A 13,042-nucleotide genomic window follows, 5' to 3' on the forward strand; every position below is an offset into this window, starting at 1 on the left:
CTAATGCACAAAAATAATAGTCATATACAGTATGATACCACATGATCAGTTCTGGCCTTTCCTCAATGTCTGTCCCAAAATAGTCTTATTTTTTTGGAGGACAGAAGTCTTTAATTTGATGTGGTGTATTGCGAACTTTTGCTGAAGTTCATGGAATTGTTTTTGCTCAAATGTCTTGTTGAAATGTTTCTTTTTTGATAATCCAACATCATCAGCAACCATGGACATTCAGTACAGTTTTTTATACGTTTTTGAAATATTATAATAGCCTCCAAGTTCCACTCAAATTTCCAATTAAACTAAAAACATAGAAATAAAAGTGGGAACTAAATTTCCAGGATTAAAATATAACAAACCCTGTTCTGGAAAGTGTCCTATTTCCCACTTAAAGGCACTGCACACCAAAAGGCCTGTGAACGTCATTGATCCGTACCAACAATAAATGCAATCCAACATGTAAGATGCACTAAAGTGTAACGCATAGTCGTGTCGTGAGTTTAATTTTGGAGCGTCTTTTGCATGTTCTGTTGGAAAGCAATCGAAAAAATCGTACCGAAATTAAACTAATTCCAAATTATAAAGCACATTATTTTTGGCATGATTTGTTTTTTTCGTTTTTATTAAAAAAATGTTTTATGGAATACTTGTTCTTTTGTAAGAATCTAAAAATGCGTGCTAATTTAAATGCACGGCATGAATGTGCATAGTGTTTCAGTGCATGTTACAAGTTGGATTACATTTAATTTTGCCACGGTTAGTCTTTCACAGTCATACCGTATATCTTTTTGCTTTGATATAATTGTTTAATTCGAAGGTGTGGTGGCTTTTCACCAGCATCTATGTAAAATCGAGGTTGAAATTTTAGACTTGTAAAACGATGAGTATCTGCGCGTCGTAGGCATGTGAAGTTTAAGAAGTACTGTACTATCTTCGATTGGTCGGATAAAGGATGATTGACAGATTCTCTTTTGTCCACATTGCGGACTTGTTGGTCTTGCAAGACCTCATCTGCAGTTAGTTCTGTTCGACACAAGGGGCGTAGTTTACCTAACAGTTCGCGTGATGTTGATGTCAGTCTAACCGACATTACAATTTTGTTATTCAGAGACACTGCAAGATGACGGAAGAAGACGGTGTTCAGGCGTCAGTGGGTTTTTTACAAGAGATTTATACATCACCCCTGAATTTGAGCCTTCTATGTCTGTGTATCTATTTGCTTTATAAAATAATCCGCGGCGATAAACCACCAGAGTTACCGAAAGAAGAGGAAGAGTTGCCAAAACTGAAGAAGAGGGACTTCACGCTAGCAGAGCTCCGTGAATTTGACGGGAAGAGGAATCCGCGGATTCTCATGGCTATTAAGGGCAAAGTGTTCGACGTGACTCGGGGAAAGAAGTTTTATGGACCAGGTGCAGCTCATTCATTTGTAGTTTATACTAATCTTGTGTTATTTAGACTGCGCATTTCTATGTGGGACGAATGTAATTTCGTTAGGGATAAAACTTTTAAGAGGGAAAGTCGGACCGTTTAAAAGAATGTTTCAGTGATAAATTGTGCACATTAGTATCTCAACACGCGAGTTTAAAAATATTTGCAGTATTTTAGTTAGATACGGTTTCATTTGTCTCCTGGATTCCACAGTTCTCAAGTTGTAGAAAAGACATAGACATAAAATGGGATTTAGGGGTACAAACACGTGCAGTGACATTTTAAATATATGTATTTTATATTTCTGACATTTTTTTTGCTTGCTCACGCGTGTATCATGCCTCACAAATTGACGAATTTACTGGTTGCACAGAGAAACCCTGGACAAAGTTCACTTAGTTTTCGAAACCGATTAGGTAAAAGTTAAATCGTCGTCTACTCCCACTTTAGAACCCAATGGGGCGCACGGCAGATCTGTGAAGGATGGCTGCTCGTGAGAAAAACTGAAATCTGTGCAAGTGGAAGGAGGTTTTGAAGAACACGAGGAGAAATGGTTTCTTTGGACGTGAACCGGAAGCCACGCAAATAGAAACACTGATAAATACCACTCGATTACTCAACAATGTAGTTCAAATGACAACAGCGCATGCTTAATAGTCTGCGTACCTCTTAATGTTACCAATTGCCTGTTTTATGGCTGAAAATCAAGGCTTTAAATCCAGATGCGTTGTGTCGGGCTTACATAGCACCCTAAAAATCACTTACCTATAAATGCTTGTCACTTAATGTCTGATTTAGCATCACGAAATAATGACAAAGTACCCCGAGTGTGTATAGTATTGCTATTCAGCGTGTATTTATAATTCTGCTTGGAATGTCTTAGAAAAATCATTTTGTGTGATTCTCCTAGTGAATGGCGCTATATCGTCTCCTTTTGTATCGCTTTGATCTTAAACCACCCCTTCCTAAAATATTTTGCTTTCAGAGAGTATTTGTCAAAGAAAAATCATGCATTTATGTGTCCACTTTAAATGATGAGAAGTGAGTGTGGTCTTCAGTAACCTTTCTGACACTTCCAAGAGCCCCAGCTAAAGCATTTTATCGGCAACCTTTTACCCAGTTCCAGCTGGCAACCAAGGGCACGCACGGCAGCCGCGAGTACTGCTTTGTCACGCAAAGGCCTCGCTTACACGAATCGCACGCACGTGAATAACAGTAGTATCAAATTCAGCGTCTTGGGCTGTTTTAGAGACATACTGATTTTTTTCTTTAACCGCATTTGGTAGTCCTAGCTAGTTTTTTGTCACCTTGTCACGGAAAACCAAATTCTTTTGTGCTTTTTTTTTTTGTATCTGCACCAGATCTTTAAAAGCTGCATACAAACTGGAAAAAGTAGTGTCGGCGTAAATGTTGCACTGTGGAATCTTTTCTTAAATTACATTCTTAAGGTAAAATGTTTAAATGTTAGCAGCGTGCCCGCAACAGTCCATATGGCATCCTGACCCAGGCAATACGGTACAGAAAACGAATGACTGGATAGCAAATTATTACTTTATTATCTAAGCTTAAATAGTTGAGCCGCACATCTGAATGATCGCCAGCCCCAAAACGAATAGGTTTAACTTTAATTATGTAAAGCAAAAGCCTTTTTGCCAAAAAAACAAACAATAGTAAAGGTTGAGTACTGAGAGCAATGATTAAAAGTGAAATTCCCCTTTGCTGACTGTGGCTTAAAACTGATTGCAAAACTAGGTCAGAAAGAGTATCTTATTATAACATGAGATTATAGTAATAGTCATGATTCTGTGCTATATCACTCACAGCATTTTTTGACAGCTGAGACTAAAGATGTTTTTGCTTTAAACCTAGAAGTTCATGATTAAATTCTCAAATGTTCAGTTATGCAATGCACAATAAATGTTTGGTGATTGAAAGCTGCCACATTGTATTTTGAGTACTAATGATTGGTTTAGCGTTACAAGTATCCTTGTTCTAAATTGTACTTGAGAAGAGAGGGCATCAGAGAGTGTAGGGATGTGTGGCTTGTTGATTATCACATACAAAGAAGAATTGCTCTGTATCTGTGCATGTGACAACACGGCCCTTCTAAACCAAACTAAAGTCAGGTTTAGTTTATCAGTTAAACACCACAGGGTTGGAAATTGACCTGGCAACATTGGATGCACATAAGGAATGGACTGTGGATGGGATGTAAATTCTTTGAGCTCAAACATACACTGACTATCACTCATACCTGGCCAGTTTAGAATCTCAGACTTGCCTAACATGTATCTTTTGGAATGTAGATTATTTTTTAAAATTCATTTTAGTTATATTTGAATTTTACTCAGTGGAATATTAGTCTTTACCAAAGTATTATTGCAGCATGTTCAGAGTTTTGAGGTAGGTGCCAAGTATTAATTACAGCCACTCTTTGGATAACAGATGGGTAGAGAGATAAATGTTAATATAATAGAAACAAAGTGGCTTGTATATCAAGAATGAGGCTGTGTGCCCATATTGCTATAGTGTGTTCCCTTTCAAGTTAGTACATTTGCAAAGTGATTATGTGATATTGACTGGATGATCAATAACCCAGAAACTTTTAAAATTAGTTTAATATGTAAGTGATTTACTGACATAATGCTAAAATTTGTAATTTTATCATGATTTGGAAATTTGATTTCCATAATAAAGCCAATGTCTTCTGCCAAAACATTTTTTTTTGTTGTTTTGAAGAAAAAGCAAACATTTAGTATTTCACTGAGTAAGTTATCGCTATGTGGGAATATTTGAAAATTACCAAATAATTATTAAGAAAAAATGCACATGACAGGCTGGGGTGTTTTTGACTTGCAAATAAAAGGAAAAAAAAATGTGTATTTGTTTGTTGGTTTGTTCTAGTAATTACGGCGCAGTTGGGTGGTTAAAAGGAAGAACAAATTATGTGGAATGATGATGATGATTATTATCTTTCTGGAGGTGTAAGTGGTCACATTGAGAGCAACAGCAATGCAGGAGGACCAGTGCAGAACATTAACATTTATCCCATGTGAGCAAGAAACATGCAGATTTGGGATTCACACACTTCAACCAATGGACAGACATTTTAGTATATGGTAACAATGGTAGAAATTTCTTAAGTATTAGAACTATTTTATATTTTAAGTATGTTCTATCTTCTAGAGGAAAATAGTCATTTAAACAGTCTAAGTAGGGCATATCATCTTCATGAAGGTTTCGTGCAAGTTGGCCTGTCTTGGTAGACTAATGGCTCACCACATTAATACACAGTGTAACGTATGACTTAGTGTGAATTATCTGTTTTTGATGGCTAATTTTTAATAAACAGAGCAATCACAACATTATTAAATCAATCAGTAACAATTAAAATACTCATTTTAAAACTATGCAGGGGTATGATTAATGCACATGTAACGAACGCAACAACACTAAGCAACGCATAGGTAGGTGATACCTGGCTGGACCAATCCGAGCTAATAAAGTCATTTACTTCTCAACAATCTTTCCTCAACAATGTTTTTCTAAATAATGTGCAGATTCTGCCCTAAGTCATTCTGAACAGCTTTTTTTTTGTTTTGGAATATCTGCCTTAAAAAAGTACACTGCACAATTAGTGGCCTTGATTAAGAAAAAAAGGATTAATAGTGAAGATGGATATCTTTTCAAAAATGTATTTACCACAAGTTTAAACTCACTTTGGTTTCAATCAAATGGCAAAGGAGAGACTGAAAACCTATTGGCTACTATCTACAGTGCAGAGTTTATTTAAATATAAATTTGCACTGTTTATGTATATTAAAAATATTGATTATTTAAATGGTAAATATACTGTAGCACACTGTTAGTAGTGAAGTGGTAGTGTTTATTTAAATGGTAAAAAGTACCGTATAGGTCTGCATATTCTGTAGGATACTTTTAGTAGTGAAGTGATTTTTATTGTTTAAAACAAAAGAAAATTGTGGTATTTAAAAGAAAAATACATTTAAGCCATTTGCTTAAATAAAAAATAAATTACCAGAACAGTATCTTATTCAGCCTCTCACTCCCAGACAAGAGTGATTTTACCTTCTACCCTCAATTTTTTTCTGTTCAATTAAGACAAACGGCCTGCTGGCATACCCCCTACCTGTAAGGTCCTGCCAGACCATGCATAGTCCTTCCATTAACACCTAGAATCTGTGCAGTAATTTAGTTTTCTAAAACATCTCTCATAGCTGCAGGTAAGAGTTGAAGTCCTTCTTCTAAGTGCACTGAGTGAGTTCTGGTTCTTTATGCACTAGGGTATGTTTTAATAGAGTTATAGATGTGACCTTTAGTCTGATTAAAACTTGTTCAGAGAAAAAAAAAACAACAACCTTTAATTTCTTTAGTGAATGGGGATTGAACTGTAAATCCAGTGGCTTATCCCCTAGGGTGGTACTTTGTGTATTTCCAAATATATAAGTGTATATTTACAATATAAGATTTAAAGTTAGCCTTCTGTTTTATACACAGTGTTGGATTAATTTGCTGTTTACTTGAATTTATGGGAGGAAAAAAATGTTTTTTTTATGAAAAAAATATTTGCTCATTTCTAAATATGTCAGGTTACATTTTATTTTGCTCCTTTGAAGGTGCATTAATGGAAAGGTGCTTTTGTCACTACAATAAACATAATTCATTATCCAGTGAAGTGTTCTGGTAGTCTTCGTATTTATTGTTTTTGTTCTGTATGAACAGTGCACCCTTGTGATTCATTGATTGCCCACACCCCATGTTGCACAGCTTCGATCTCCCAAAAGCCTTAAGAGTTTTCATGTGAAAAGCAGCAGAAAATCCTTGGAGCTCAAATAGACAAATTGGGAGACCATTATGAAAACAAAAGTGAATGTGCAGTTTTTCAATTTTAAGTCAATTATGCTCTATTTAATCAAAGTTTTGGTTATATTGTTAAGTGAGACTTTTGTGAGAAAAAAACTAAAAAGACTGCTCTGATAGTATATTCTTACCATGTTTTTATTTTGTTTACAGAGGGCCCCTATGGGGTGTTTGCTGGAAGGGATGCCTCCAGAGGGTTAGCAACCTTTTGCCTGGATGAGTCTGCACTGAAGGACGAGTGTGACGATCTGTCGGATTTGAATGCCATGCAGAAGGAAACGCTCAGCGACTTTGAGATGCAGTTCACTCGTATGTCTGTCTTTCTCAGCATTTACAGTGTTTAATTTTACCTTTTGAAATCAACAAGAAGAAGCTGTATATTTGGAAAGAAAGTATTTGTTACTATACCTTTTTTCTTTGTTTAAACCTTTTTTTTATATTATTTTTTATTTATTTGAATAGTGCATGCTGACTACATTTACTTCTTGATGGCACATGATTAAAAAAAAAAAAAAAAAATATTGAAAATATTTAGACTAAACGTGATAAAGGATCACATACATGATTTTAACCTGCTCACGTAGCCTGCTTAAATCCTGATAATATGTGGGGACAAATACACATTAATAATATGCAGATACAGTGCATCCGGAAAGTATTCACAGCGCATCACTTTTTCCACATTTTGTTATGTTACAGCCTTATTCTGAAATGGATTAAATTCATTTTTTTCCTCAGAATTCTACACACAACACCCCATAATGACAACATGAAAAAAGTTTACTTGTGGTTTTTGCAGATTTATTAAAAATAAAAAAACTAAGAAATCAAATGTACATAAGTATTTACAGCTTTTGCTTAATACTTTGTCGATGCCCCTTTGGCAGCAATTATAGCCTCAAATCTTTTTGAATATGATGCCACAAGCTTGGCACACCTATCCTTGGCCATTTTCGCCCATTCCTCTTTGCAGCACCTCTCAAGCTCCATCAGGTTGGATGGGAAGCGTCTGTGCACAGCCATTTTAAGATCTCTCCAGAGATGTTCAATCGGATTCAAGTCTGGGCTCTGGCTGGGCCACTCAAGGACATTCACAGAGTTGTCCTGAAGCCACTCCTTTGATATCTTGGCTGTGTGCTTAGGGTCGTTGTCCTGCTGAAAGATGAACCGTCGCCCCAGTCTGAGGTCAAGAGCGCTCTGGAGCAGGTTTTCATCCAGGATGTCTCTGTACATTGATGCAGTCATCTTTCCCTTTATCCTGACTAGTCTCCCAGTTCCTGCCACTGAAAAACATCCCCACAGCATGATGCTGCCACCACCATGCTTCACTGTAGGGATGGTATTGGCCTGGTGATGAGTGCTCATCAGACCAGAGAATTTTGTTTTTCATGGTCTGAGAGTCCTTCAGGTGCCTTTTGGCAAACTCCAGGTGGGCTGCCATGTGCCTTTTACTAAGGAGTGGCTTCCGTCTGGCCACTCTACCATAGAGGCCTGATTGGTGGATTGCTGCAGAGATGGTTGTCCTTCTGGAAGGTTCTCCTCTCTCCACAGAGGACCTCTGGAGCTCTGACAGAGTGACCATCGGGTTCTTGGTCACCTCCCTGACTAAGGCCCTTCTCCCCCGATCTCTCAATTTAGATGGCCGGCCAGCTCTAGGAAGAGTCCTGGTGGTTTAGAACTTCTTCCACTTATGGATGATGGAGGCCACTGTGCTCATTGGGACCTTCAAAGCAGCAGAATTTTTTCTGTAACTTTCCCCAGATTTGTGCCTCGAGACAATCCTGTCTCGGAGGTCTACAGGCAATTCCTTTGACTTCATGCTTGGTTTGTGCTCTGACATGAACTGTCAACTGTGGGACCTTCTATAGACAGGTGTGTGCTTTTACAAATCATGCCCAATCAACTGAATTTACCACAGGTGGACTGCAATTAAGCTGCAGAAACATCTCAAGGATGATCAGGGGAATCAGGATGCACATGAGCTTAATTTTGAGCTTCATGGCAAAGGCTGTGAATACTTATGTACATGTGATTTCTCAGTTTTTTTATTTTTAATAAATTTGCAAAACCTCAAGTAAACTTTTTCATGTTGTCATTATGGGGTGTTGTGTGTAGAATTCTGAGGAAAAAAATGAATTTAATCCATTTTGGAATAAGGCTGTAACATAACAAAATGTGGAAAAAGTGATGCGCTGTAAATATTTTTCCTAAAAGTTTACAATTTCAAAATACTGTCTGGTGTTTCTTAACAACCATTTTCCAAGGTGACACACTTAATGCAGTGATTGTGATGTTGGCATGCCTGTCTCTTTTCTGTATTTTTCTCCTCCTCTAAGCTCTTTCCCTTGCTAATGGTGTCAGTAACTGCTTAGCAACAGCTGCAGTTGTGCTCCCATATAATCCAAGTTCCCTTTGAAATCTGCTTAAGCGTTTAAACGAGCGGTGCATTTGTTTCATTGCTTTATCTAGTCGTTTGTTTTCAAATCTCCCTTGTTTTTCACTTTGTGTGTGTATCTTAAAACCTTGCTGACCTTTTCAATTTTGATATGTAGTTGTTGCTTATTAATTTTACTTATTTGTGCACCGTCTTGAGCTTACCTTTACTATGCTTATGAACTGCCTGCCTATCTCTATATAAGCTTATGGTAATTTTAAGCTATCTGTAATTGAACAAAACAGTTAATAGGAAGATGTGCAAGCAAATACTATGCTTGGAGTCCCACTTTTGTCCAGGGTCAGTGCTTATTAGACTGAATTCTTTTGGCGACCTCTTGCCTGTCAGCCTGCACTATTTTTAGTACTTGTGCTCATCTATGTCCCTGCAGCACATTTTTACAAAATTAACAATCATAAATAACATAAGGCAGATTAATTTCCTAATATTTGTTAGATTTTACTACAAATATTTGTTATCCCAGATCTGCCAGATATTATGGCTTTCACTATATGTATGCTGTTGAAATTCTATCTCCTGTGTGAGAACTGTCTTCATGTTAATGTTCTTTTTTTGGTTATTTTGAACCATGCCCTTACTTATTGTTTATTATAATAGTTATAACAAAATTGCTTACTAAATTGGAGTGTTTCCATGTCTCCGAGGTGCCATGTTACATGCTAACCCTTAAGAATAAATGAGAAGGTTTGCAAGGGGTGATTGAGAACGCCTGAGCCTGATGTATTAAGAGAAACACCAGCAAAAGCAAGCCAGTTTTATTTTTGAATCTAATCTCTGTGAACTCTAATAGGCTGCTTTTGGTCTTGTTTATGCAGCAACTCCTGTGTAGAATAGTCATGGATTTGAAAAGATGCCACTGTTTCTGGAACGGCTTTTAAAACCCTGTGCAGTGTGTGCTGGAACATTTCCTAAAGACAAACTCCAACCAAAAATGATATATTTTTTCTAGGTTACTTAACCCATGTAGTTTGTAGTGGAGGCCAAGAAAATTTTCATCTCATGGTTACAGGTAGAATGGAGACAAAAATGTTAGATATACAGTAATAGGAACCAATTGTGGCTGATGTTGTACCAGAGCAAACAATGTGAAAAACGTCCATGGGTAAAAAAGAAAAAGCTTACGTTACGTGTGTTGCATAATCTATCTATCTATCTATCTATCTAATCCATGTCAGCTATCCAGTTATATGCTCAAAATGTTCAAAAAGCACGCTTTTTAACTAAAATAATGTTAAGTATGTACTTCCTGAATAATTAGTATACATCTTAAACAGGAAACTGAAACCTCATGAGAGTCACTTTTTAAACTGAAAACACACCTCTTACCTTCATTCATTGGTCAAGAGCCCTGTCCTGTCATTAGTAGCTCACATGTGGATTATGCAACACGAGTAATGTGAGATTTTTTTTTTTTTTTACCCATGGACTTTTTTCACATTGTTTGTAGTTGTACATCATTGCTCACTATTGTATTTTATTATATCATAAACTTTTTTCTCTCCATTTTGCATAAAAATATGAGGTAAGACATTTTTCTCACCCACCAATACAAACTACATTGGGGTAAGTTAATATATACAGCATATGTTTTTGTGTGAAGTATAGTCCTTTAAAAAGAATTGGCAGAGTTGACCTCTTTACCTGATTGACTGTCACAAACACCAAAGCAAATTGACATAGTATTGGACCTTTTCAGGCCTATAATCAATATTGAATACACTCTTGGCATCGTTTAAAAATTTTTCATGTGATCTTACTAGCATTGGATTGGACCTTGAATTGAAGAATTACCATACATCCATTGTTTCAATAGTTGTTTAGATTCTCAGTCATGCTGATGTATTTGTGAAATACATCTTAAAATCCTCCCCGTCATGGTTCATTACCTCAACATTTTCTTGGAATGTTAGACTTAATGTTTAATCTTAGGAGTCAACATTATGCACGTCCAAAAATATTTCCTTCAAAATCTGGACCCACCCAATGCTTGCCTTGCAGAGTTTCAGATAAGGAGAACAAAAAACTAGAGGTGATAACAAAGGAAGCAAAGAAAAAGGAGAAAATGAAGAAGTTTAATGTACTGTATGTATACACATTCAGACATTCACACGTGCATGCATAATACTGACCATCACATCTCCCTGGTAACTTTTATAAAAATGTGAATATATAAAATTTAAGGACCTTAAATGAAAGGATCCTGACTGGGAGATGGGAGTTGTAGAACTCTCAAAGCTGAAGATTTCAGCCATCTTCCAGTTAAACCTTTACGATATGTAATACAAGTCTTCAGTTGCTGCCCTCTAGTGGCGATCAAATTGTGTTCCCCAAGTGTGAGTCAAGTTGCTTGCAAGCAGACTGTAATCAGGGGAAAGTGACATTTAAACCTTTCTGACAGGTTACTCTTTTATGTGCTTACTAAAGCATTTATTTGACTGTAACCAACATCGACACTACTAAAGCAATAGATACATGAAAAGTGGGCCTAAAACTACCACCATGGTGTACACCATCTTCCTTGTGGACAGATTTACTTGTGAAGGACTAAATCATCAACCTGACCAAACGCAACCCCCGGGTCACACATCCCCAGGTACATGGCTGTCCGATGACTTTAATTCCCATTTATTTTTATTTTTCAGACAAATACCACTATGTGGGAAAACTTCTGAAGCCAGGAGAGGAGCCATCGGAGTATGCCGATGATGAAGATGAAAAAGACTCAATGGACAAAAAGAAAGATTAAAAACTAAAATACAAAAGAAAAAAAATGAAAGTAATTCCTCCATCCCTTAAAGTTTGCTGATAGCTGTCAGTTAATTTTCTAGTTTACTTTAAAGTAACAAATTACTGGGGGCCTCTTGCCTGTTATGTAGGGAGTTTTGAAGGTTGATTAACAGTAGTTTAAACTAACTAGTGTTTTTTTATCTTTATACTCGGACATGTATTAAATTTCCTTGATGTCTATAAATCCCTAATCATCTTTGTTTATGCTTTAGAGGTACCAAATATAGAATTCATAAATTTCTAATGTCGGCTGCAGATGACTGACAGATTTTACTCCACTATAACTCCCCATTTTATCATTTAAATTCTTCATTTTTACTGTGTAAATCAATGTTACTATAATTTGAAAATTGAATATAAAAGGCTATCAAATAAGGGAACCTTTAACAAAATGTGAAAATATGATATTTGCAGGAATATTTGTGTTACAAATATCAATGTAGAAGAGTATAGCAGGACTGAATTAATGGTGGGTCTTTAATGCAAGGGGTCTTGATCTTTCACTGAACATTCCTGTCCAGTTGACTAGTGAGGATAGCGTCTCGATTATTACAGTATTCTGGACAACACGGAGTCCTTTCCAAACTGCTAAGCTTATTTTAATGGATGACAAAATGTTATCATTTTACATGTATGTGCATACAGATTTATATCTACTTTATATTTGTCTCTAAAGATTGTCTATTAGGAAGGTTGTCCTTTATTGATTATGTAGAAGGTGACCAGATTTTATGTTTAAAAACTTCCATCAATGGAGGGGAGTTTACAGAATTGAAGTAACCTGCAACCCCACATACTCAGGTTTTAGGATATGTAAGGTTGAGAACTGAGGGATACACCTTGATATTAAAAACCAGTTAGTTACCTTAAAATGAGCGCTGTGTGAAGATACGCATCTTCATAAAATTTCTCATGTATACAATATCACCATTCTGGCACCTTGGCAATTATAAAATGTGAAGGGCAAGAAAAGAGAAATTCAGACAAATGAAGTGTTGTTTATATGAACTCGGTGCCATTCTGTTTCATTATCTGGGAGGCTCATTTGAACTCTCGCCATCCACCAGGGCACTTTGTTGCTTGGAAACTAAAACCTGGGCATTCTGATTGGCATTAAATGCCCTTGGGCAGCGTGGACAACCTCTGGTTAGACATGCACGCTATGTGGGAGCATTGGCTGGGTTTCTGAGCTCCTGGCTGGTCTGCACCCAAACCTACCAAGTTTAACTTCCTTTTCACCAACAAGCAGTCGTCATTTCTCGTGTGTTTTAAGAGACGTGTTCCCAGCTTTTTAATGTGACTTTTTTGCATTAAATTAACCATCAGAAATATTTTGGGGGATTTTTCTCCTTGTCGTTCAACTGAGATAGCCCTCCTTGTGAGCAGTGAAGTGGGCAGCCCAATGAAACACGGAAGCCTGTGATTGAAGGTACATTCATTTCTCCTGTGTGTTCATTCCATTAATGAGACAGAGGTTGGTTTGTTTTTTGC

At 36.7% G+C, this 13,042-nt stretch overlaps 1 protein-coding gene across 1 annotated transcript; it reads left to right on the forward strand.

Moving 5' to 3' along the window:
• Positions 1-1,043: 1,043 nt before the first annotated feature.
• Positions 1,044-13,042, forward strand: pgrmc1 (progesterone receptor membrane component 1). Its single transcript, XM_039766393.1, has 3 exons — positions 1,044-1,409; positions 6,463-6,618; positions 11,407-13,042. The coding sequence occupies exons 1-3, from the start codon at positions 1,118-1,120 to the stop codon at positions 11,508-11,510; spliced, it is 552 nt and encodes a 183-aa protein (XP_039622327.1). The 5' UTR covers positions 1,044-1,117; the 3' UTR covers positions 11,511-13,042.

This window comes from Polypterus senegalus, chromosome 10, assembly GCF_016835505.1.
Source record: "Polypterus senegalus isolate Bchr_013 chromosome 10, ASM1683550v1, whole genome shotgun sequence".
In the NCBI taxonomy this organism is placed as follows: Eukaryota; Metazoa; Chordata; class Cladistia; order Polypteriformes; family Polypteridae; genus Polypterus; species Polypterus senegalus.

Coding starts and splice junctions, on each gene's coding strand:
- pgrmc1 (XM_039766393.1), top strand. CDS start 1,118: ATGACGGAAGAAGACGGTGTTCAGGCGTCAGTGGGTTTTTTACAAGAG. Junction 1,410..6,462: donor AAAGAAGTTTTATGGACCAG/GTGCAGCTCATT, acceptor TTTTGTTTACAG/AGGGCCCCTATGGGGTGTTT. Junction 6,619..11,406: donor CTTTGAGATGCAGTTCACTC/GTATGTCTGTCT, acceptor TTTATTTTTCAG/ACAAATACCACTATGTGGGA.